Genomic DNA, 26,610 nt, shown 5'->3' with positions numbered 1-26,610 from the left:
CAACTCCCTCTGCTACTTAACTGACCACATCAACGAGTTTAATAGACTTGATTCCACACTAAATTATATTAAAAAGTGTTCATTTCATTTTTTTTTTTTTTGTTGTTAGCAGCGTATATACTCTATATGTGAGTATTATCTGCAGTAACACCGAAGAATAAAGCATGAAGCCGGTTTAAGAGAGAAATAATAAAAAAATAAAGTTTAGTGGATAAAGATGTTTGTGTTTTCTTTCACAGCATCAGTTAAATCTTCCACCAGCAGGGGCACTAACTCTCCACATTTGAGTCATGAAGCCTACAGAGAAGCTAAAACTTATGGAAGTCATTGTCTCTTCTGAATCCACTCGTGTCAGTTTTTTTTAAACAACACTTATTACCTATAATACTTCATCGTGTGTTTAACTGAGCTTTCATATGTTAACTAGCTGTAGTGGTTTCCCACCTTTATACACCTTCACACTTTGCTGCGCCATTTGTTCCTGTTAAACCTGTCATCTCTCTCCAGGAAGCTCTCTGGGAAGTTTTGTATAATTTTGGGAGGATTTTTGAACAATTTGTTGTCATCCATCATCCAAATTCATGCTTTAGGCACAAACATCACTTTACAAAATATTGCATCATTGAACGCCACGTCTCAGTGTCTCCGCATGTCTCTTTATTACAACATTCAGCATTTTCTAACCCAATAAAGTTACGTATACATATTGCATGAGTTTAGATGAACATTTCTGACGCTGTGTCTGGATGTTTATTCAACCAAAACTAAAAATACAATCACAACTTAATGTAAATTTTTGTGAAAAAATAATGTATAACCACGTTTACTGGAGCATAACCTTTTTTTTTGTGCCTTGAAGCTATTTAATATTTAGAAGAAAGATATTCTATTACGAGTTATTGCACAATTCTGCCTGTACTGCAGTGAGACGATTTTCCACCTTCTTTTCTTGGATTGCGGCACACTGTGTGAAGGGTTTCACAAGAAAAAAAAAGGCAACTCTCCTTTTAGTTTTATTGGTATAAAATGTTGTGTGAGTCGGGTGCTATTCAGTGTCAGGGGAAAAAAAAGAAACAAAAAAATGGTTTAAATGTCCTAACTGTAATATTGAAAAATGTCCACATACTTTTTTAATGTGGGGGTTCATATTTGTGCAGCTCTTGTTTGATTGGTCCTAGACCCCTGTGCTGACTAATCAACAAAGCATGTATACATCCTTGAGATTACGCCACAGAGCAGTTTTGTTTCTCTTAATCTTTTTTTCTTCAGGTTTGTTTTGGGACTTTTGTCTTTCTCACACACACACACACTCATGTTTCCTCTGCAGATTGGAGGAGAGGTCAAATGCTAATAAGCAGCACTGTCTGACCTCTGACGTGCCTGCTGGCACCTTTTTTTGTGCTTTCTGTCAGAGGTGTTGCTGAGCTCTAAAAGATGCACGCTTAATCGTGTGCTTGGATTAAAAGGTGGCTTTGAATATTAATTTTTCATACACCGCAGAAGAAAGGTCGCCGTGTATCAGGCCAAGTAATGCACTGAGCAAATGCAGAACGCAGAGGCTTCCGGCGCTAATGTGTGAATTCAGGCCGCTCGCCAACATTAACAATGGAGGCTTATTAATTATGTAATTTACCAGCCTCTCAGTATGCCAACACACACACACACACACGCGCGCACACACACACACACACACACACACACACACACACACAGGAGTGTGCATCAGGAGTGCAGAACAGAAACAGAAAGGAGCCGAGTAGAGTCTAAAACAAGTCTTTATTGGTCAATATACAGAAAGCAGTGGGATGACCACTAAAGAGAGAGAAATCCCAACCATTTCATTTACAAAAAGAAAAAGAAACCGATATATAAAATAACTGTCTTAAACATTTTTACAGGGTTTATTTTTTATATGTAAAAGAATCTCTTTTAATGGTTCAGAAGCATAAGATGACAGAGAGGGATGAGGGAAACGAGGCAGTTCTTTCACAATGATGACATCACGATCACAGGTGCTTAAAGGCCAACGGGCGGGGCACGGGGGGGTACGGGGTGGAGGAGGTGAACAGGAGAGAGCTCAGAGAGTCGGTAATGCAGATGAGCAGAAAGGGGAATGCCACAGTTTCTTTCAGCTCACCTTAATGTGCACAAACTCTTGGAATTTAATTTAGTCTGAGCAGAGTTACATCATTTGTGACAGCAAGAGAAAACCTAGAACCAAAGTAAGTTCCCACTTCTTCCTGTGAAGAATTTAAAAAGGGTGCTTAAAGGGGCACTCCAACGATTTTACACATGCATGTCACGTTCCTCTACACGTGGAAGGCTACTGAGTCAATAAAAACAGGTATTTTACATACTAAATGTGTCGTAGTCTTTGCTCGAACTGAAGACAATCTGTTTTACAAACGTAAGGCGTGGAGTTCAGAAACACCTGACAGCGTTTTCACACCAACGCACAAACTCATGAACAAGATAGGAGAGGAAAGAGTCTTTACTGTGTACTGTATGTCAGTGCTGATTGCACTGCACCGCAAGTCTATGTGACCAGAATTAACACAGCATGTTTTAGGGTTAGATGTTAATTATTTAGAGACAGTTAAGACGTGAGTCCTGTGACACCGACACCTGAACATATGCTTGTCAGGTGAGATGTGGCTGACCTGGCAGATGGAGAATGACCTGTTCTAGACGAGTTATCTCAGGACGTCTCAGCATCAGTTTTTTTTTAAATCTGTCTTTTATAAGCTCTTAGCCGTTGAAATACTGAATCTAAATCGCTGGAGTACCCCTGGTTCTGTCTTTTATACTGGGCCCATAATTGCATAGAGCTCCCTTTACTGCAGATATTGACTGGAAAACATTAGATTGGTAGCATACAGTAACATCACTGCATCATTTCATCTGCTGATAAAAGAAAGACATCTACGTCTAAACAGCAAAGGCTACATTAGGCCACAGTATGGATAGATAAGGGACACAGACAGATGCGAACAAACAGGCGTTTCGAAAGCCTTCTGCTCTTTGTCTCTAACTGTACTTCACCTCCGATCAGCTTCCACAATCAGCCTCAGAGCTGACAGAAAAGTGATCAGCTAAGCTTTACAACACTTCAGAGAGAGCAAAAGAGGAAAATATTCAATGTTTAATATTTCTGCTTTGTACTGAGACTGAACCAGGACAAACATAGAATGCAGATGGTTTAATGTCAGAACAGGACTACAGCACTGTGATGCATTGGAAGAAACTCAAGATTTATCAAAACACAGACTACAATGACAGAAAAGTGTTTGGTTGGAGTTAAAGATGAGAAAAGAGGACGCACACTGAGTGACAGTACAGCTATGTCATACCTACTATTTAGGCCAAGGGACAAGTACTCAAAATGGTTATGGATACATTAAGTGGATGTGTACTGTGTATATGGATGTATGTGCATAACCACACATATATCTGTTTAAAAATAAACACAAAAGCAATCTGAGGACGTGTGTATTAAGCATATGGATGAAACATTGTGTTTGTATCAGCGTTCTGGTTCATGGTCGTTTGAGAGATTGGGAAATATTTTTCTGTGTCTGCACACATAACGAATGAGCTCGTGTGATATATTCTGCCCTGCTTCATCCCTTGTGATGCAAATTATAATAATCTACACACAGACAATGTTTTTTCGTTGTTTTTTTGCAGGGTTGTGGGAATGTGTGCGTGTTTGACTTTGTCCAGCAGAGGGAGATGTTTCATTTAAAATGACAACAGGAAGATTGTGTATTCTCCAGCAAGTCATTTTATCAGAGATTTTAATTGTGTGTGTGCGGACCTGTGCTGAGCATGAAGGAAGTCTGCATGGTGTGTGTACATGTGTGTGTGCGTTAGTAAGTGTATGTGTGTGTGAGTAACAGGGAAGGAGAGAGGGAGGGGACCATGTGTGTGTGTAGATATGTGGTTGTGTGCACGCTCAGTATGTTATGGAGGAACTGTCCCACACGAGTTTTCCCTTCTGCTTCCTCTGCATCACCTCCGCTCCACCTTCATCATCTTCAGCATCTTCCTCTTCATCGCTGTTATCTGACTCGTCGCACACCATTCCTGCTGCCAGCTCTTCATCCTCGTCCTCCTCATCCTCCTCGTCCTCCTCACGTTCTTCGTCTCGTATCTCTCCACTCCCTGCCTGGGATCCTCTTACACCCTACAAATCAAACACCGATCAAGACACGGCTGCGTAAATATTTAGATTATTAACCAGAGTATAAACTATCTTTATTGTCCACTGAGCTTCTCATCATAATGTCTGAAATTTTAAGTACCAACAAGATGTCTTTACCTCCATGGGATTGACAGTGATGGTGAGTGCAGAGTTATCCCAGTCCCCGTCAGGGTCTTTGACCTCGTCCTCGTCCTCTCTGGACCCCTCCTGGTGCGTGGCGTGGATCCTGTAGACGCCGATCACTACGATCACCACCAGGGCGGCGATGCAGACCACGATGACTACTGTGGCTGCTGGAGGGGCAGCACCTAAAGAAGAAGGGTTAACGCTATTATACATATATATATGTCATGAGTACAGATCTCTGAGTTAAATGAAACAGAACAACTAATATTAGTGTTTCTTGATATACACGATTTCCCTCCTGTATATTTTTTCTCAAAGTGAAAGTTCTCAATAAATATGTTACTGTTTATGTCATTTAGAAAACACATTAAGTGTCACTTGGAATGTTGCAGTTTAGTTTAGACAATAATTCAATAATTTCAGTATCAGTGTATTCAGCTAGTTTAAGTAGTTTAATTTAAAAAGAAACCGAGGGACATTCTTCATGCAGCTGTTGTACAGTAGATAGATAGATAGATAGATAGATAGATAGATAGATAGATAGATAGATAGATAGATAGATAGATAGATAGATAGATAGATAGATAGATAGATAGATAGATAGATAGATAGATAGATAGATAGATCAAGGCCATGCCATCACCTCCAGGACTTCTTGTTCTTCTTTACACTGAAGATAGTTCTTAATTACCTTGGCTGTATATTTGGGGTCTTTGTCCTGCTGCAGAATAAATCTGGGGCCAATCATACACCTCCATGATGGATAAGCATCTGCCTATATTTCCCAGCATTGAGGACACCATTAATCCATTAATCCTGACCAAATCCCTGACTCCATTTGCAGAAATGCAGCCCCAAACTTGCAAGGAACCTCCACCATGCTTCACTGTTGCCTGCAGACACTCATTATTGTAGCGCTCTCCAGCCCTTCGGTGAACAAACTGCCTCCTGCTACATCCAAATAATTCAAATTTTGACTCATGAGTGCAGAGCGTCTCCAGACAGTAGATGGCTGTAGCTGGGCACCACTGGTTTCTGCCACTTCTCAGCTGATGGCACTGCAGCACATCTTCTGACTTCAAAGGGAAACACACTAAGTTTCCTTGGCCGACCACTGCGTCTACAATTCTCAACGTCGCCCGTCTCTTTGTGCTTTTTCAAAAGAGCTCGAACAGCACATCGTGAAACACCAGTCTGCTTTGAAATATTTGCCTGGGACAGACCCTGCTGATGCAGTATAATTACCTCAGGTCTTGTTGCTGTGCTCAGTCTTGCCATAGTGTATTACCTGTTAACATGAAACTGTCTTACACAACCTCACCTTGGCAGCAGAGTTTGTCTGTTCCTCACCCAGTTTCAAGCCTCCTACACACACAGCTATTTTTGTTTCCATTAATGACCGTGTTTCAACCTACATATGACATTGATGAGCATTTGCACCTGTTTGGTATTCTTGGTTGATCATGCACTCGACCTCAATCCTACAAAATCCCTGACTTTTTGCAAGTGTACCAATAAGAATGATGCTGCTTTCAAGGCAAAGGGTAGTAACACTCAATATTGATCTGATTTAGATATTTCTTAGTTTACGGCACTTTTTCCTACGCCTGTGTCTTACCTGACCCGTGTGAGTTGAGAGTGTGGATCATGAGTGGGTGATGGACGGGCCTCATGTACTGCGGTTGGGCAGCCATATGGTTGACATGCTCCACGGGCGCCGAGTGGTGAAGAACACCGACCTAGAGAGGCGCAGCAGTGAGCCAAAGTTTGTGAAAACTGTGTGGCACAACAGTCAAGACAACGCGGAGAAACACGGAGAAGAGAGTTAGCAGATGCAATTACTCATAAAAAACATCAAGCACAAACCTCCAGATTGAACTCGTTGCTGGTGTAACGCCCGTTGAGTTCAGAGCAGGTGAGTCTGAACTTTCTCTCGCTCAGAGTGGCAGGTCGCCAGTTCCTGTAGCGCAACTGCCTCAGCGCCTGCTCATAGTGGGCCATGGAGTCCACACCTAACACAGAAAACATACTGCAGTCTAACACATGTTGTGTGTGTCAGCATGTTAGCGCAATAAATAAACCTGCAATCGAGACACGATTCAATGTCATGGTCCTCTCCATATTTCTCACTGTAGAGTGAAAGTTTACTTTAAATTAAAGAGTGAAGCATTTTAGGAGATTAAGATTGCAGAAGGTGGCTCCATCAGGTTTTGTATTTCCTGTGTCTTTCTGCAAAGTGTTACCGTATATTGATATTCCGGAGGTGGAGTTGGTGGCATCAAGGTGTTTTCCCAACAGAGCGCTGTGATGAATCTCCAGACTCTCTCTCTCGGAATTCAGTTCCTCCCCAATTACCAGCACATCACAGTAGTCCAGGTTGTGCATCACCTCCGTCACACCTGGCCGACGGGCTACACACACACACACACACAGACACAGGAAACTACATGTGTGATTTCAAATGATGAGAGGCCAAATATCCTGCGCGAAATGCTTCTGGAAAGAGCCATTAGCGGGAAAAACAAAAATGAAAAAAACAAATTAAATTAAACGGAAGTTTTTCAAACGGCTGAGAGCGTCTACGGCGACGCGGCGCCGTCTCGCCACTCACATCCGCCGAAGCCATCGCCCTTCATCACCGTGCTGGTGATGCGGAGTTCTTTGAAGGGTGCCACACCCAGTGGGCCCCGAAGGTCAGCGGCAGGCCTGATGAGTCGATTAGATCCTGTAATGGTGATTCTCGGTTCGCTGGGCGGCAGCACCATCACTACTGCCTTGATGTCTGGGATGGAGAGACACGTGTCCTCTCCAAAACACCTAACACACACACAAACAGATGAACAGAGGAGAGGTTACAGGATGGCACGGGACCAATATTACTGACTCAGAGCTCATTTGTCTCAGTTCAACTGTGCTGGTGTTCACATTCGGTGTTGCAAATAATGATCACAAAATACTAATAATAATCGTACATTTGATGTTATTGAACAATGCGTTTTTTTCTGGATAAATATTGCTGCACTGCAACTTGCAGGAACAAAGAACGACACAGAGCGCGTGAAATCTTAAAGTAATCCTCTGTAAGATCAAATATCCATGACTAAATAAGCAGCAGGTTTCAGTTCAGATTTTTTTTAATCGCAACAATTAACTGATTCATCATGACTGGGTGTATCGTTTAATCCAATCTGACTGATAAAGGGACGTCAACAAACGGTTAAATCCTTTTTGGCGCATGATTATATCAGAGATCACCTTTTACCAAAGTAATCAGCTGCTAAACTGGTAAGAAAAGCCCAAAGAAAAACACAAATGCACAGAAGAAGCTAATTGAACGGAAAATTGTGTTTTCATGTTTAAGTGTTACACTGCTTTCATTTTATCTTCATAACACAGCAGGACACACGCAACCAACAAACTGTAATGAGAATCTGATTAAAAAATGAGTAAACTTTGATTACTTCACAGAAGTAACTTTCGAACCGAGCGTGCTCATTTCAAACCAGTGAGAACCACGCAGAGAAAATGAGAAACGCAGAGCTGACAATAACACAAACAAATAGAAAACTGTGTATTAATGTGGCTCTCGCTCTAAGCAAGGAGCAGATAATTATGAAAATAGGCTTTCAGGATGTTTAAGTTGAAGCTTGTTTGTCCAATCAATTTCCTGTAAGCCGTCATAATTGATTACCACTTCTGAGGTTTGTTAGAGTGCCAGAACAGACTGGAGATAAACAGTGGAAAAAACAAGGCGAGTACAGACAAGTCTCTAATGCTCCTCTTACCTCCTCATGAGACAGACCACTCGCTTTAAAACATATACACAGCCTCACTAATTCAAAGGAGTTTGTTGCACATTTTCCTCTAAAAACATCAAATCCAAACAAATCTGCGCTATAAAACCAGGTTCATACTCTCCCTGAAACCTTTAGCCACGATACTATCTGTGCTTCGATAGGTTAATTCTTTTATGTAGTTATTGTATACAGTATATGCCATATGTAAAGGTTATAGTTAGGTTTAGAAAAATAAAGATACGGCCTCTTTTCACCATACAGATGTAAAGCTCTGAGATGAAAAATGAATCATTCGTGAGTGAGCAGGGATGTCAGCTTTCAAGGCCTCAGAGTAAGCCGGGCTTCTTTGAAATGTACATTAACATGAAGTATAAATACCGAGGTAGCGCTTATCACTGGACTACTCACACGGCTGGTCAGGATTTGCAGACAGGAGAAGCGTTAAAACCGCACAACACCTGAAGGAATTTAAAAAATAATAACGCGCAGTTGTAAATGCTTTATCTTCAGCGTCAGGCAGCCTCTATTGTTGCCTCAGCAAGCGCGCCTCTAAGCCGATCCAACCTACCGCAGCTCAGCAAACGAACAGGTGTCGGATGTGTGTGGAGACAAGACATGGGCATAAAGCATATGCTGCAAGACGTGAATAAGCGAAGGAGTAAACAAGGTCTCGAGCTGCACACAAACGCGCGCTTCATGACACGGAGATCCAATCACAGCATGATACTCTCTCTCTGCGCTGCAGCTTAGTGCTCTGAAGAGGAACTGGTCACACATGAGACCTTGAGGGGAAAGATTGGCACTAGAAGGTCATAATAGCTTATAGTAAATCCAAATACTAAATACTATTTTGCACCAAGAATGTTCAGTTTCTCTGCAAGATGCATGATATTGTCACACAAAAGAGTTTTTCAAATGTGTACTAGCTACATCTTTTCTCACCATGTCTACAGTTACTAGTGTATAGTACGTACACACACACACTGTACACATCAGTATACAGGGAAACCACGTATTCTAAGTAATGCAGTGAGAGGTAATGAATGGATTAGGCTATTAGAGGTCCATTACATCTTAAAATACTAATGAATACTGTAAGTGGTGTTTTTGGCCTGATGGTGGTGCTAGAGAAATGCCAGTGGCTCGCTGCACGTCTGTAACGCCAGTCCATTCCTTCACCTGAATGTCTACAGGAACTGTCAAGAAAATGTTTTTATTTCAATAAAGACAACCGCAGCGTTTGTAGATTTCTGATGTCTTGCTCTGAACAAGTGGTAGTGGAAGGAGAGGCGGGCTGAGTGGCTGACATAATTCTGAGATCATGAGCTCCCGGTGAACAAAGTCAATTCAATCAAGTCAAATCAAATCCAGAGACGAGAGCACAGAAGAACAGACCGAGAACAAGCTAGAGAACAAAAGGAAGGAATAGAACACGTCCTTTGTACGCACCAGCAGACTTAACGTCTTTCAAAGACAGCTGGTCTCTTCAGTGGTGTTTATAGCTTTCACACTAATCATCCGTCTTGTGCCGTCTCACAGGGTTCTCGACGTAACACACATATAGCCTTTCTTTAAGGCTTTAACCTCTTTGGCCATGAGTAGCCTCTGTGGCCCTCCTGGATCTACAGTATGCTACTGTTTATATGCACAGATTCACATTATTGTTCTGGAGGTGGTCGCATGGAGCAGAATACTGCAAACCAAGTACTACCAAGGTGCGTGCAGTTAAGAGTCAAACCCTTAGTCTGCAAAGAAATGATCCATTATTATTCAGAGCAGTGCTCTACAGCTATAACAAACAACAAAAAAAAGGAGGAAATCAAACACTGAAATCAACGAGTCACGACACATTAAATATGCAGCTGTTCAGAACATCAAACAGGTCCCCATATATCCCCATGACCTGCTCAGTGCATAAAGCAAAGCAGATACTGAATTCTCTCATGTCGGCTAATGCATAGTGAAGCTTACTCCTACGTTATCTGCATAACCGCTGTAAAGCATGACAAACAGACAACCTCGATCGGGGTAAATTTGTAGGTAAAACCACAAGCTATGTGACCAAACACACACACATGATATAATACGTCATAAAACTAAATGCACTTTTGAAAGATTTTGAAAAAATAAAAAAAAATATCTGTTGAAACAAGCAACAGACAGGTATTTAAAGAAGTGCAGCTGAATGTCTTCCCTGTTTTATACCATACTTAATGTATGGTGCCAACCTGGACAGTCCTGGCAACAAACCAGAAGCTCCTCGGTCGGTTACTTCTTTGAGCAACGTGATATAAACATGACAAAAACAGAAAGTCTAGACTTTCTCTGGCAGGAGACAGATAAGCAAAGGGCTCTGACATTTTCCCTACCGCAAGATGCGAAACTCCCAGCTGTTCCAGCAGATCGGCTCAGTGTGCGCGAGGAGGGCTGGTGTGAGCATGTGCAAATAACTGAATGCAAAGATGGGCGTCTGTTGTGTGCTTTGTCTGTGCGCTGTGCACTCAACTCACTGCACGGTGGTGGCGATGTGCAGTCGTCGGAGGCCCGCCGTGGGGAACTGGCGAGAGTTGATGTAGGAGACCTTGGTCATGGCTGTGTTGATGCTGTCGGCATCCTCTCCTTCCACCACCAGCACGGACTGGGCAGGGTTGAAATGGAACTGGACGGACACACAGACGCATTCAGAGTCAGGTTGTGGTGGTTAGGTTGTGACTCATTGACATGATTTAGGGTCATATTATACCGGAGCATAATATGTTTTTTCCCATTTTACAGAAATGCGCAGGTAGTAAGTGGCTGCTGTAGAAGCAACAGACGGCTGAAAGTTGTCTCGGTAACCGTGTCTCCACGCACCTTTATGTCCTTTGCGAGGCTTTCAAGGGAGTTAATATCAAGGCCTTCTTTGCAGGCCTGCAAACACGAGATAACCTTCTGGGTTTCGATGCGGCCCGGTCGAATAGTGAGACCTGACAGGCTGCCATGGAAATACTGAGTGAACCTCGGGGTCGCTACCTCACCACCTTGAAGGGAAAAAGAGATGAGGAAATAGTTTAAGTACAGAGGTGGGGACTATCCAAAGTGGAAAAAAAGAAAGGTTTAGGTGGACCAACGGCCAGAAAAAGGCAACAACATGTAAAGCACAAATATTAAGCACATAGAGAATGGTGAAAGAAACATCTACTTCCTAGAAGACCAATGTCAAGCAAAGGACAAAGAATGTAGGTCCTCTTTTGGATCATTTTCTGACAGCTCTACTCTGTGATTTCCATCAAATCATATAGGGTTTACTTGAGGTAAATCATGTTCTGAGTGAGCCACTTACGTCGGCTATGGTTTTTAAGGTATGGCAAAAAAAAAAAAAAAAAACTAGGGAAGGCTGACAACTCTCCTAAAAGAAATGCTGATGATAATAATTTATCTACACCAATTTTTACTCTCTAAGTATGGAGCAGTAACATATAGTATGATCCCAACGAATATTTCCTCAAATTCCTCCCTCACCTACATGTTACACACTACTCCTTTAAATCCTAGTTCAGGCAGTGACTGTAGGACTTTTAGTCAAAAGATTTGACAGTTATCTCTTTCATTTATGTTAAACACTCCAGCACACTCCATCTGTATGTAATTTATGTGTTTGACATTAATCTCTGCTTTATTCCTATAAAATCAGATCTGTGTATCTGTGTTACTGACCTAAAGGAGACTTACAATAATGTTGTCTCTTACTAACCAACATTAAAATCAACCTATATTAAGAGGCCATGCAAATAAATAAATAAATAAATAAATAAATAGAACCTGTACAGAAGCTTTGACTTTCCCCCTATTATTATAGACTGCACACAACTTCTTCAGCACTACTGAACATTGACTCAGTAGTGACTGGTTGTTTAAGGTTAGCTGCACTGTACAGGGAGGATCGGGGAATTGTAGACAGAGGCAGCAGATGTTATTCTGACACCGACAGCCTGCACAGTGCTGGAGGCGTCAACTCTCTCAGGTCTGTCCATGTGAACCATACAGGACAGTATACATGTATAGTCGAGAGAGGAGAAAAAGTGAGGAAACAGCTCCTATATAAAAACTGCATCACATATTGAGCTATTTATAACCAGACAGTACCTGTCGATACCTGTAGAGTAGAACAAGAAAGGCTGTTAATGAGTCCAGCTCCGTCTCTGGCTGAGGACGATTCTTAAACTCCTTCATTAACACCATGTAGCCATTACCTTGATGGGTCTCCCATCAAACTCAGAGTCAAACAAATATGTCAATACAAAAATGTGTCCATCAAACTAATGACACAGAGGGAGCTGTGTACTTCCTGAAACAAACAGGTGGAATGGCAGGGCTGCACAGCATGACTTTTGTTATCCAGATTTCTCCAGAGGTAAAACTTTGACCGAAAAAAATTATGAGGTCACACTCTCACATTCTTCCCATTTGACTTTTCTGTGATGTATATTTTATACCCAGATCACATCCATAGATTCCACATTTTGAAAAGCAGCTTCTGGTCGAGCTTTGTCGGTGTGACACTACAACTACTACTATGTTAAAGGTGAAATCATATATACTTTTTACCCCAATAGCTTGATAGTGACAGTCTCATCTCATGGAAAACTAAAGATGATAATAATCTGTATCTATTAAAACTGTGCATTTGTTTGCAAATATGTCACTCCCCTCGTGCGCATGGTGCCGCTGTGTACTTCTGCATAAGTGTATTATTCTCATCACAAGTGAATTCTTCTTCTTCTTCCATATTTCTCTTTGTCCAGGCTCTCAGGGCAGGAAGGTCGAATGCTGTGTATTTGAGATGAGGTGTGTGTAGGGGGCAGAGGGTAAGGCAGTCCTAATTAACCTGTCCACCATGTCCCTTCTCTGTGTCATTCTGTGTTATTCTGCCCTTTCTTCTCCTTCCTCATCTCCCACAAATGCACCGTCAAAAAGTTGCAAGACAAGGTGTTAGTGGTTCAGTGAGTGAGTGTGAGCAGATATTCTTGTGAAATTTCACAGTTTGGCATTAATAAAGCATCTATCTATCTATCTATCTATCTATCTATCTATCTATCTATCTATCTATCTATCTATCTATCTATCTATCTATCTATCTATCTATCTATCTATCTATCTATCTATGCATGTTAAGACATGCATTCATGATTTTACACACTGAAAATGAATGAATGAATGTAAAGTAAATGGAGGAATACTACAGGACTACTGTGTCACGTTGTGCAACAGATCTTGCACAGGTATTGGTATAAATAATTTATGTGTGTGGGCAAATCGATAATAGTCAAAAATGATTTTTAATTGTCACGCTGATTTGAAGAATAAAAATAAATAAATAAATGTTTCAACATTCATCACAGTAGCTTTGTCATTTATAAATGAGTGCTGGGGAAATTAGGATTTTATTGGGAACATCTGTGGATGGTGAACTCATCAACCAGACACTCCCCTGCAATTAGAAGATGTTGTTCAGATTAACCCGGCAGTGTCCTGATTTGCCGCACTTAATGGTTTTCTATCTTTCTTTTTGTTCCTGACTGCCATCGCTGTGACACCTCACATTTAAACTGTTAGCACATGTGCCTTTGCAAGTCAAAGAGAGAAAAGACGATGAATAATTCTCTGTACTTGTAGCTGTGATCGTCCGTATACCCGTGTGACTGTTCTTTGTATGTTGCACTGTGTTAAAAGCATCTTCAGGAGTAGCATGCGTTGCCTTTGGTTTTTGACTGGCGTCCCCCACGTACTGCGCGATCACTGCTGACTAACCTGCTACTTAAGTATCTGAAAACTCTGAGAGCTGCTTTGAAAGTTCACACCCACTACCTTGTTGCAAATGAAATGAGACGGTCTAACTGAAGAACTGCTTATTACTACAGAAAACAGCACAAAAAGCAGCAACAACCGAAGCATTTTCTTGTTAACCTTGTAGGGAAACAACGCGTCTCGTTTTTGCTCCCAGGGCGGCGAAAAATACAGTGCGAATGCCTTTTATTCCACATGTCTCATCATTATGTTGTTGGTTGTGGGGAAAAGAGGATGGAGAAATGGGAGACTCTGAAAGGCAATCTTGCTCGCTAATGGCCTGCAAAGTTATCAGTTGCGGCTTAGTGAAGCTTAAAGCGGCTTCATTGGGATGTAATAGCTGGCAAAGTTGTCCTCCATTCACTCTGGCTAATCCTTCCTTCAGGGCTTTCTCTCACAATCAGAGATTCATGGAAAGAGGCAGCAGAAGGAGGCTGCATGGAGCAAGGAAGAAAAGGATGACGACAAAAGAAAATTGCAATCAGGCACAGGATGAAAAGAAATTAAATATGCAACCAAAATACCATCGGGGTGGAAGCGTTGGAGGACGCTGTTGTTGAGCGTGAGTTGGGAAAAGCTGCTGAACCGATCGGTGCCGTCTCACTCTGCCCTCCTATGAAGCACTTTTATGTAATTATTCAAGTAATAAAGATGGCAGCGGGGAAGCTCTTATTCATTGCAGTGTGACCACAATTCGCCGCCGTTCCCTACCTCTGGAACAGGCATTCAGAATTTCCTGGTTGATATAAACTCGGCTTGCGGCTCCCCGTTTCAAAGGAGAACCGTCTCGCAGCCCTGAAGCATAAATTTGAATCTTTTTATTTATTCTAACAGTGAGTCTCCAGCTTCCTATCCCACTCTCTGTTTGGGATTCATATGTAATTTTCTACATCTTTTGAATGCCGTACGTCTTTGCTGTTGCAGTTTCTCCACGCTCGCCGCGTGTCACCACGGTTGCATAACAATATCTGCCGCTGACAGATGCACCTGCAATCTGTGGACGGAGCGTTTAATCTCTTGGAACTTAACTCTGCAAAAAAAATTACAACACGTTTCAGTGCGAGGTAATGAATTTTTGGAGATGTACCGTTGTTAATAGTATTCCTGCCTCTGTGTGGCGTTGTACAGAAGTACAGATCAATATACGCCCTTTTTGGCGGTTTTGCTTTAAATGCTTTGAGATGACATATTCAGCGCAGCAAATTGAGTGCAAAATACAAAACAAAAATACTACTTTTTTTAAAAAAAAAAATTAAGAACTCCACTTGTGAGAGAGAACAAAACATAAAATCAGATGGCTGAATAAACTGAATTTGACATATACATACTGTATAGGGTCCCAGAAGAAAGGGTGGGAAAGCAAAGCACCAGAACATCTCTCTTTCCTTATTCCTTTCCTTCCCTTTTTTTTTTCTTTTACAGGCATACTAAAACAGTTTTAACTGTCACATGCAGCCATAAACCAATTAAATAACCCCTGTGTTTTTAATAATAAAGTAATAAAGATGATGTTTCGTCTCTACTGATGTGGCTCCTTATGTAATTTTATGTGTAGTAAATAAATAAACACTAACCTCGAGCTGAAAAGGCTGCTGCGTATAAAAGGACTGACAGATTATAGCGTAGCTGTAAACAATCTTAACAACACAGTATCTGTTCCCTGCCCCCTGCTTTCAGCCTCTGTAACACTGAAGTCAGACAAGGTCAAACTACTCTATGAATGTTTATTTTGAGACAGAGAGACAGACAGACAGACAGACAGGACGACCAATCGACTGACCACTGGCGTTGTTAGACCTACATTTTACAATTAATTTGTTGTGAGCAAAAGTCATGGCATTATGATGATAAGTTATTGTTACTATTGGAAGCTGTCGTTATTGTTGTAACGAGAAATATGACATGATATTAATAATAATAATAAATGCTCAGTCTTTATTAGCTGTTGGTGAATTTTTGTGCTTACGTGCTATGTTCGCTTACATCTCCTGGGGGCTAAGCCTCCCCTGTCCTTAAAACCTAGTGACGCCCCTGAGACAGACAGACGGAAAGACAAACGGACGGACAGAGACAGGGCTGTATTCGCTCACACTGACCTTGCCAGCATGCTCCCACAGTCAACTGCGTGTCAATCTTTGAGGAATGGATTGGCCAGTCATCTGTCACCAGGTAGGGCTCGTAGGTCACGCCGTCCACAAACAGAGTCACGGCAGGAAATTCCACGTTGATTACGTAATAGTGCCATTCCTTGTCACAGATCTGCAAAGCGAAGGGGGAAATGGCCGTATTATTAAGCTAAAAAAAAAAAAAATTTTTGATTTGCACACACAAACAGGGGCGCTTTAAGAACGCATTCCGCAGGCAATTTCTTAAGGGTCTTGTCTCTTTTCTGTGGAGGATGATATTTTTAGGGCCGCCGTCTCCAAGAGGAGGATGTTTACTCCGATCATGTAGAGCTAAACCGACGGCACATCCTCCAACGCTCCCAGTCTTTCTACCTTGAATAAATGAGAAGCAGCAAATTCCTCTCTGCTCTCCTGAATCATTTGCTCCTTGTTGTCAAATAGCTACCGAGGGCTCAGTCTAATGAGTGGTTCATTAAGGGCACACGATGAGTGACAAACACAGCTGTGCCGCGCAACTTATCAACCATCACAAACATTCTCGGTTCATACTTGGTGAACTTGTGAAGGCACATTCTGTTCTCTGGCTGTCCTCCACCTCCATCCATGATGTCTAAGTGAACCTGACGTTTCTGGCTGAGGCCTCTCTGTGTTGAGGTTCCTGCAATATTTTAACTGGAGAGTTGAAATTGGTTTCATGTGTGAATGTGAGTGATGCCAGGTTCACGTCATATGTGGAACAGGTTCCCATCTTTGGGGTTTGTGAGCAATCACGTCATCAGGCGACTCAAGATCTTAGCAGTCAGCCGTGTTGTGCGACTTCTTACAGCAGATTCAGGCTGTTTCAAAGAGTTACAACCAACAAAACAATATAGACAGACACAACCATACGATATAAATCTTCAAAGCCCTAGAAAAACATATGTCCACATCATTAGTGGTTCCTGTAACACTTAAAATGATTCATGGAGTTAGTAAAAGTGTAAATGTGCTTTATAATGACTTGATAACTTCATTTAACACGTTGGTCTAAATGAAAATAAAAAAAGTAGTCTTAACTCAATAATACATGAATTTTCACACAACTCACGCAACTTAAAATTTATTCTGACTTAAATGAGTTATTGTACTAAAAAAAAATTAAGGTAAGAATTTGCATGAACAGTTTTGAAGAATGAGAACGAAAGGAAAAGAAATAAGTTAGAATAACTCCAAGGAGCAATTTGCTGCTTTCTCAGATAAAGTATTAGTGTTGGCCTAACTAGAAAAGTCTTGTGGCATGTCCTCAATACTAGCTTAAGCTGAAATAACTTCCATGCAAATTGTTACATCTATTTTCCACGTTGAGCCAGCACATCATATTTTTAGGAAGTGTAACGCTCGTTCAATATATAGTACACGAGGGAAAACTGATGATAACAACATGAAGTGAACAAAGCGCGTTTCTCTGTATGTATTATATTCCACTGGGTGGGAAAGATGATCACGTTTCCGAACAGCAAAGAACCGTCCAAAACCGTGATTACGGAGTAGGTCCTCTGTCCTGCAATAAGTGTGTTTTCCGGCAGGAGAAACAAGATTAAAACAACACGTTTGAACTGTTGCTTACTTTCGCATCACAACAGTGAACACGGCAAAATCACTAATCAGAATGAATGTGATGACTTCATTCGTGAAATGGGTTCAGAAAAATCACAGCTGCAATTAGTGCAACATGCTGTGAAACGGCAGCATCACACTGGCCTCACAATCACGCGTCAGGTCTCTGTATCAAGGCCAATAAGAACGCATTCGCAACTGACAGCGCTCTTCCTTTGAAAGGTATGCAAAGGCATTTAGTAATAAATAATCCTGTCATGGCCATGGCATCATCTATTTTTCACTAATCTGTCTGCGACGAAGGATTTAACTGAATTAACAATAGATTTATTTGCACCAGAGTGGAGCATATTTGGTCTTTATTTATTTTTGTTATTTTTTGGAACTGTCCGAGAAACAAAGAAGGAAAAGACTCTACATTCGAATCGCTTTTCATTTTGGTAGATTTCTCATTAAGGCACACTGTTCTCACGCACGCACGCACACAATGGCACTTTATTCAAGTTGTGTTGTGAACTGATGGAGCTGAAACCTGTGCTGGAGCAACCAGGAATCTCTGGGGATGTTCAATTTAGAAAGTGGAGGCTGACCGTACTGTATATGAGCAAGAAGAGACAGGAATTCCCATAGGATCCCCAGATCGAAACTTTTCCTGCCCAGTATGTCAGTAGTTTTATTTGGATTGTTCCCCTTTATGCAGAGCCAAGTTAGGTTTGGGTTGTTCTTTGGTGTTATTCTTTCCTCTAGCGCACATATATTGAAATATCCAGAGATGTACATCCTTTGTTATTAACAATGACAGTGCATTTTAGTTCCATCATCTCACTTTTAGGATATGAATGGGCCCTTGAGCAGACAAACAGAATGAATTGCTACTTCCATTTAGCCGCTGGCTGGCTGGCTGGCTGCCTGCAGAGGTGAGTGCAAAGTTACATGTCTCTCCAATTATCTGCTCTGTTTATGCAGGTGACTGTCTCCCTCTTTTACTGCACTTAATATTCCCAAAGCTGTGATTATGGGGAGTTTATGAAAGCATGACGAGATAATAGTTCGACAGCTCCACAATGCATTTCACGAGAAGGGCACCAGACAAAATTCTGACAACAGCGAACAACACAAAATTAGTCTCAAAGAGAAAAGGCACAAAACCACACAGGGAGATGGTTGAGTCTGTATTTAGGGGTAAATGTTAACCCTATCATGATCATTTACTCATAATGACAATGTAAGCATGCTGCTTAGCAAACAAAATGTTTAGTGTTTTCTTCCTCTTGGTGTGGCTGCTAAATGAATGACAACTAATGAAAATTTTATCTCATGGAGAAATATTATGGTGTTACTAAAGTCAGAGTATAAGAAGAATTTGGCCCATCCTCCGAAGACATGCTGGACTGTTTATTGGTTATTTTTAAGTGTGTTAACAGACTATAGATGGATTAGATTAGATCAATAGATTGACCTAAACTCACCACCAGTCATTTAGAACCAAAGAAAGCTGTAGTAAGAAACGGAGAAATCTCTTCAAGTAAACTTCAAGTCCAGTCTTTGTAGCTTAGATCTTGGATATACAAAGACCTGGATGACTTATTTTGAAGACGTGTTTTTGTTGCTCATGTTTTCTACTTTCTTTTTGATCACGGTCCCTGAGGTGAGTTCCTAAGATCCTCATTGTCATGGAGCCGCACTCATGAGAGGATTGTTGACGAGTGCCTGGTGTGTTCAGTCAGCCTCGCTGGGGCAGGTAGACCCAGTGGATTAAGGAACAGGAGGAGGTTGCCAAGGAGTGGAGTCATGTTTGTTTTGTTTTTGTTTTTTAAAAGTTGCAGTCTGAGTGACATCAGTGTGGTCTTTGGGGACAAAAGTTAGATATTGCTCATAATGTTTAGGTGAACTGAAGCACTGTTCCTCCTTTTTGGAGGACATTGTAAGAAACTATGTCATGAGTTCTGCCACCTGAAAGAGTGGCTGCATGTCGCCAGTCGCTAACCTTTTTAGGTTCATCTCAGTGTGTTAAAAGTTATTTTTTGCCTGACTTGTTGTTTTTTTCTGTGCCTTGAACCAGTCAAAATGGGTTTTGGTCGTTTTTGCCTTTTTATTTTGTTTTTTTCTGGACTTTTTTTTTTTCGTTTTTGTCTGTGTCGTTGGTTGTAGAGTTCGGTGGAGCAGCCGTTGGTGTGTTCCTGCGATCAGCTGCTAGTGCTGTCCGTGTCCTCTGAGCTGCCCGGAGTGAGGCCTGAGATTTCCGCTGAATTTCAGGAGAAGTGGTGGAGATGTCTTTGGCAGCAGGATGGATGGACAGTGTGCGCTTGATGGCACCCAGAGGGAGTGTGTCATGAGAAGTGCTTTGGAGACCTGGTTCATAGGACCATGGTACATCTGTGCCCGGCTTCAGGACTCTTCGGCGGCTCCGTTGGCGTTTGCATCCCTCCCTCAGCGACAAGGAAACACCATGAGATGACATGATCCATGCCGATGTTGCTATGCAACTGGACATACAACCACATTACCTTGAACACTGTTTTGCCAACGACTTTTGTACATTTGGTCATAATGCCAATTCTGTAATTTTTTTAATTTTAACTGTTTTTTGTTTTTTTTTTTGTTTTTTGATAATACTTTTTTTTTTACTTTAATTTATTCTCATTTTATTTTATCTTTCTTGTGGTTTTTATGAGTGTTTACTTTTCGTAATTTCCCTTGTGGATCATTAAAGTCTGTCGAAGTCTAAGTCAATGAAATATTAAGTGGTGTGGAGTGGGTGTTGAACAGAAGCTCAGAAACAAAGAATGTCCTCTTCTTTATGTTAGTTTGTATGCACAGTGATTGCATTTGTGACACAAGTCCAGTTGGCTTATTTAAAAGCTCTTTGGATAAGAGACTTTATTAGACTTGCAGTCAATTTAACACAAAGGAATCTCTCAAAATGTCAAGCTCACTGAAGGACAGAAAATTAATTGAAATACTTTTTGTAGAGTCACTCTGATACAGATCAACTTTATTTAGGAGCTGGATCGCGGATCAACACGCAGGAAATAAACACAGTAACTAAGAAGAATTGACTCCTGGATCCAATCCAAACACTAAATTTGTTCGCGTTCAACTTCAGAAGCCGTACCGTCATATTTACAAATGCTCACACACACATCATTAGATACCTTTCTGCTGCCGAGACATGTTTGTACACACGTTGCTTGTCTGAGGGCACATTAGTCAGAGCCTGAGAGTAGTTCTGCTCCGCATCAGTGTAACCAGACAATGAATGCTAAAACACTGTAATGAGCTGGTCCCCAGGCACGCTGCGGACCTGCTTAGAATGAACGCAACAATCAGAGCAGTCCCACAACGGAAACAGAGAGAGAGGTGGAGAATAAGAAGGAGACAAACAAAGGCTGAGGCCTGTGCACATTTTGTTCCACGTTGGACGTCTACTCAAGCTAAATTGCTGAATATTAACACCAATGACACGTCCGCACAGGTGATTTTAATAATTTAGCCCAGCTAGACCTCTTGTGCACTCTCATCGCCCTCTTAGTTTTGTTGCACATTTCAAAGTATTGGATAACATTAGATCTAGGTGAGTCACTTTGAGGGGTTTTTGCACAGTCTGGCCCACTGTCATGGTTTAATGGGACACTGCATACGACAAAGGCATCAAACAACAGGGTTTTTAGGAAGGAAGGTGCAGAAGGAGGCATTTTACACATGCATAAGTTTAAAAATGAAGGACAAAGATTTTTTATTGGCTTGTTAAAAGAACAGATATTATGCTCTCAGACATTTTTTTTTATTTTTTATAAAATGGCAAGTGGTACATCTCCAGTCAAAGCATACGAAGTATACAATCTCTTTCCTCATGTGTTCTCTAAGATCACAGTTTTGTTTTTAAGTGGATTTAACAGAATGAATGACTGACCGTCTGTGATCGCTCCTTTATATCTGTGCACTCCTGATGAAGGTTTGTCCGTCAGATGCCTGTGACTAAACCCCACCGTACTGAGCCAGATTCTCTTTGTTGAGTGTATTCCCATGCAATAGCGGCGTTTTATTGCCGAGGATAAAACACCAGAGATAAGCCCCGTCTATCTTGTGGAAATCTGCGTCGGCTTATTTTCAAGAGGCTATTACGTCTTATATAACAGCGCAAAGGAAGGAAGATCTTAAGAGCCACTTGGACCTAGGAAATATTACACAACCTGGGCGTCTGAATGTGGGTTTTCACCCAGAGTCCCTGGCGAAAACAATTCAACGGGTACGACAGGGAGAGCAGAGTCACACACCTTTTATTTTATTGAGCCAAACAGACGTTGTTTGACTAGTGAACCAGAACGGGTTTCTGTGCACCTCGCCGAGGAGAACTCTAAACCAAAAATAGTCCCTTACCTCACAGGCAGTATTAGTGCATTTTAAATCTGCTGACATGAACAGAATAATGAGGACATTCCGCCAGCTGCTGAGAAGCCTTTAATAAGGTCAAATTTATTTTGATGCACCTGAGAGGCTTGTGATGCAGCGAGGCGTCCTTAGATGGCTGCAAAATACAGTGTGACGGTCTGTTTCTAGGCACAGACATCACCTTTCAGGAATCCCAGCTCCAACCACGAATCTTTGCTTTGAGTATTTCTGATAAGGATGTTGCGTTACGCAATGACTGGTGCATAACTTACTCTTCCACACACGATGGCAACACCGCTTTGCCGCTCTCCTCTCCAAACACTGATTGCTTACTTTCTGTGAATATTGCGCTCGCAAGATAATTTTAGAAAAACGCGTGGCTTTGCCTTCAGGTGCCACTACCCTCCTTTCCTCTTCTTCCACCTCTCATCCGTTCTGTTTCATGCCCTATTGTCTGAACTAATTTCTTCTTCTTTTTTTTTTCCCTTCCCATGCTATCTCCACCTCCAACTCATCGCGCCCTCCCGGCTTCCACCCTCCCTCTCTTTCCCTCGCCATCGCCTTTGTTCCTCGTTCCAGCAGTTTTGATGCCAGACTATTATGCGTCATTGTGAGAATGACAAGGATAGGAAATAAAAGGCGCAAGGGAACACAAAGGAGAAGGGGAAAGAGCTTTGCTAACGCACTCGGCAGCAGATGCATGAAAATGCATATTGTTGTAAACAAGCCATTTTCTGTGTTTAAATGTAATCAAGATGTCATGTACAAGTGTTGTAGTAGAACTATGTTCCTACTAAAAAAGAAATAAGTGAGAGGCAAGTTTTGTACCAATTAAAAAGAAATGTATACTTATCCAAAAACTGCATTTATGTCTGTTATTAGGTTCAAAATATGTGGTTAAGGGGTAGCTAAGATCTGATTAATGTTAATGACAGCTGAAAAAAAAACATAGAGAGGAGGATGTCAAGCTTTAAGTGGGATTAAGTGAAATCAATGTCAGGCAATTAAAATTGATGCTTTTTGGCAGAATGTCTTCCTGTGTTTATCTGTCTCTCGGTGAATTATTATGTTCTACACCGTGGTCAACGTAAAAAGCTTTTTAGTCTAAGGAAGGGGGAGCAGTTTTAGAAATGAGGTAAAGAGACAGACACGTGGAGAGACGGAGACGGAGTCGGAGAACAATAGGGAAGAAACTATTTGTCTGTACATTAGTATGCTGACTAAATATGTCTATGGAGTGCACTCAGCATGTCTGCTAAGTGCACAATAAGAAGCATTAAGTAGCCTCCTCTAACACGCAAACACGCACACACACACACACACACACACACACACACACACACACACACACACACACACACACACACACACAAACACCACCCCCCCTCAGCCTCAGGTCTCAACACATGCAGAGTGCAAAGACATTTACATTTAGCGAGGCTGCTGCGGCTGCTGCTGCTCTAAATAGGAGTAACGCGGGAAGCACCTAAAGCAGACAAAGTCCAGCTGAGCCCTCGGATGAAGGCGTCTGAAAAGTGGATGCTCGAAATGAAATAAACACACAGTGGAAATGCACACGCCAGAGGCGACGCTCGGCATATTCTGTCTTGCTCTCCGCTTTCTTCTGTTGTGCTTTCACAGAAAACGCCGTGCGCCTGACTTGTGTTCCGTTGCCAACTCGTGCTCGTTTATCCCAAAGCGCGCCGCATGCTGAGTTCTCGCAATTGAATGACTTGCAAAATGAGATCGAATGGCATTAACACTGAAAGGGGGGAATAAACGCGGCGAACAAAGAAAGCACGAGGTGCGCTGAGAGCGATTATGGGTTGTCTCCTACAGAAAGGAGAAGTTTGTCGTGTCGAGGAGATTTATCTAAAACGCCTGTTTCACCTCCAAAGTGAACAAACACTTCTCTTCTGTATTATTCTGCTTTAACCTTTAAAAATACGATCTCATGTGCACTGCTACATTTTGACCTGCAGGCTTTAAATTACACTGAAACATTTATCAGTTCGTGTCTCATCTGTAAAAAGCAAAAACCAAATCATTCTCTGCATATGCGCGTCAATGTGTCACGGTATCTTCCACGAACAAGGAGTGAGGCAATGCGTTCACCGACCAACATCAGCACCTACGCCGTCCAATTAATCTCTGGAGGAACAAAGAGAGGCGTCTAATCAACACGGGGCAGACAACAAGCCGCGGCACAACCGGCACGGTAGTAGCAGCCAGATAAGGTACATAATTGTAGGTGCTTTACAGAGAAGCAATGAGAGTAATTTTGTTCCACTCCAGCCTTCAGTGCCTATTATTGAACTCCGACATAAAGGATAAATGACAGGCTGCTCTGCAAACCTTTTGCGCGGCGTAATTGGTGGAATGGGAACATTTCGGAGCGAGTCACAATACACGATCTGCCACCTTCACCCGTCAATGGCACAGCCATCGTGAATTGATGTGAAACAACCTTTTATTTTTTATTTTATTTATTCATTTTTTTTTTTATGCCAAGCCTCAGCTGAGAAAAACACTGGGTATCTGTTTCACCTCTCGTCGCTCTGCGAACTTACACATTATTTAAAATAGTCTATTCATCTGGTGGGAGTGAAAGGTTTGAATCAATGCCAGGGAATACACACATTCGGTCTTTATGCTGAGAAAATGAACAAACTGTAGCTGTACAGAAAGGGTGAAACAAGGAAAAAATTACTTTTCTCCTCCCCATCTGCCCCTCTGCTTTGTGACTACATTTCTGGCACAATCTGACCATCTTTAGCTTACAGGACGAGTGAACACAACGTGAACCCTGATCTGAATGGGACTTTGTGACCACGATTGAATATCCTCAGGACAGCTGGATTGTACTGATAGACTCTCTGGAGTAAGAGAGAGTGAACAATGTGGAAAGGGGAGTGATTCATCCACTAGTCCATTACTGAGGCTGAAAAAAGACGCAGCAAACAGGCATCCTGTGTGCGCGTGCGGCCGTGCCCACGTATACGCTCCCAAATAAGTCGGAGCTCGTGGACCCCTGTATAAAGGTATCCGTCAGACCTGACATTCCTTCAGAGTGTTCGATCGGCGCGGAAAATGGACGCGTCTTTCTCGCCGACGCTTTCTTTGCCAGCTTTCTTTTATCCCACTCTTTTATGCCCCTCCTCTCTTGGGGCGAGAATTGCAAAATCAATAGAGCTAAATGGAGTTGCCGCCGAAGCCATCGAGTGTCCTTTCTAAGTGCTGGAGGAACAAGGACAGTAAGAAGCAGCTGTGACACCCCACAGTCACCTCTTCCCCTTCTTTTCCAAACGTCTCTACAACTCTTGTCCTCATTTTGACCACAAGCCAGTACAGCAGCCCTCTGTGTCGTCTATATGCGCTCAGTTAATACTGAATATTAACATGAACATGTTATTGATATGTTATAAACTGAAGTGCAGTAGGTTCTTGTCATGTTGACATAGAACTTGTTTTGGTTTCGAGTACATGCCACAGCTCTGCATTATTATTTGGTGGAACTAAACTGTAGTGGTCTGAAAACATTTGCACATGTGTGTTTTCCTAGATTTCCATTAACACAGTAACATTAGCCCCCTGAAACCAGCTCATCTAAGAGGAATGCAGCCGCTTTAATGTGCTCTGTTTATGACATGTTTGAAGCTTGGGGGTTGAACGTCACCGGCCATTCACTAGTAATATCAATAGTGCTTTTATAAGTGATATAAAAGTGGTTATGTTAATGGATTTTTTTAATTATAGCTGAACCGCAAACCGTGGTTTCATTAAGAGTCATCTAGGCAACATTGCAATAATAATGTTTGGTTCAGTTCAAAGTTTCATAGTCAGACACTGTGGTACATTAACTTTCACTTCCCCCTAAGTGAAGGGGTCTTATCTCATCTCAAATTCACTTGAGTATGTACAACTGACAGTGAATGCATCAGTGTCGTTGACTGTCCACTCTGCTGTAAATTCATCCTGTTACTCTTCAAGCAGTGGTAGAACCACCACACCAAAAAAAAAAAAAAACACTGTACCACCCTGGGGTCAATATGACTCCAGCAATTTAAACCTCCAGAAAATGATAATGATTACAACTGTTACCCAAGTACTTCCTAAGTAGCTCTTTAAATAACACAACCCAAAAAACTGTTTCTGTTTATCTGTGTGTGAGATCAAACTGTGGATTGGCCTCGAGCGACGTCCAAACATTTTCCAGTTTTATTTTAAAAGAGAAGCCTTAACTTAGAAGCATTAACTTCTATTTATTGATTAATACTTTTTCAGGTTATTATTATAATATCTTATGTGTATTTTACAGGTGTTATGTTTTATCTTTTAATATACAGGAAGCAGTGTTTTCTGTTAAGCTAATTGAAGGGGGTGGGATTTAATAAGGGAATGATTCTCCTTTTTGAGCATATAACATTACATGTAAGATGCTGTATCATTTTAGGGAAAAAAATGCTCCTTTAGGTTGCTATTGTATCATTATTATCATTGTTACTATCGTTAAAATTGAATTTTTTTTTCTGTTGAACTGGGC

The 26,610-nt window shown here is 41.6% G+C and overlaps 1 protein-coding gene across 1 annotated transcript in view; it reads right to left on the bottom strand.

Moving 5' to 3' along the window:
* Nucleotides 1-1,757: 1,757 nt before the first annotated feature.
* The window catches only part of clstn2a (calsyntenin 2a), a 141,909-nt gene continuing 117,056 nt past the window's right edge, over nucleotides 1,758-26,610 (bottom strand). The window contains exons 10-18 of the mRNA XM_047590301.1: nucleotides 16,050-16,212; nucleotides 10,981-11,147; nucleotides 10,638-10,786; nucleotides 6,942-7,147; nucleotides 6,574-6,741; nucleotides 6,197-6,342; nucleotides 5,949-6,069; nucleotides 4,322-4,512; nucleotides 1,758-4,186 (exon numbers count right to left, since the gene is read on the bottom strand). Coding sequence (XP_047446257.1) covers nucleotides 3,956-4,186; nucleotides 4,322-4,512; nucleotides 5,949-6,069; nucleotides 6,197-6,342; nucleotides 6,574-6,741; nucleotides 6,942-7,147; nucleotides 10,638-10,786; nucleotides 10,981-11,147; nucleotides 16,050-16,212 — 1,542 coding nt within the window. The 3' untranslated portion in view covers nucleotides 1,758-3,955. The remainder of the gene's footprint in view (nucleotides 4,187-4,321; nucleotides 4,513-5,948; nucleotides 6,070-6,196; nucleotides 6,343-6,573; nucleotides 6,742-6,941; nucleotides 7,148-10,637; nucleotides 10,787-10,980; nucleotides 11,148-16,049; nucleotides 16,213-26,610) is intronic.

Source organism: Mugil cephalus, chromosome 7 (genome assembly GCF_022458985.1).
Source record: "Mugil cephalus isolate CIBA_MC_2020 chromosome 7, CIBA_Mcephalus_1.1, whole genome shotgun sequence".
Classification (NCBI taxonomy): domain Eukaryota; kingdom Metazoa; phylum Chordata; class Actinopteri; order Mugiliformes; family Mugilidae; genus Mugil; species Mugil cephalus.
The sequence above is the reverse complement of the archived record's forward strand: the minus strand, read 5'-3'. Positions and strand labels throughout refer to the sequence as shown.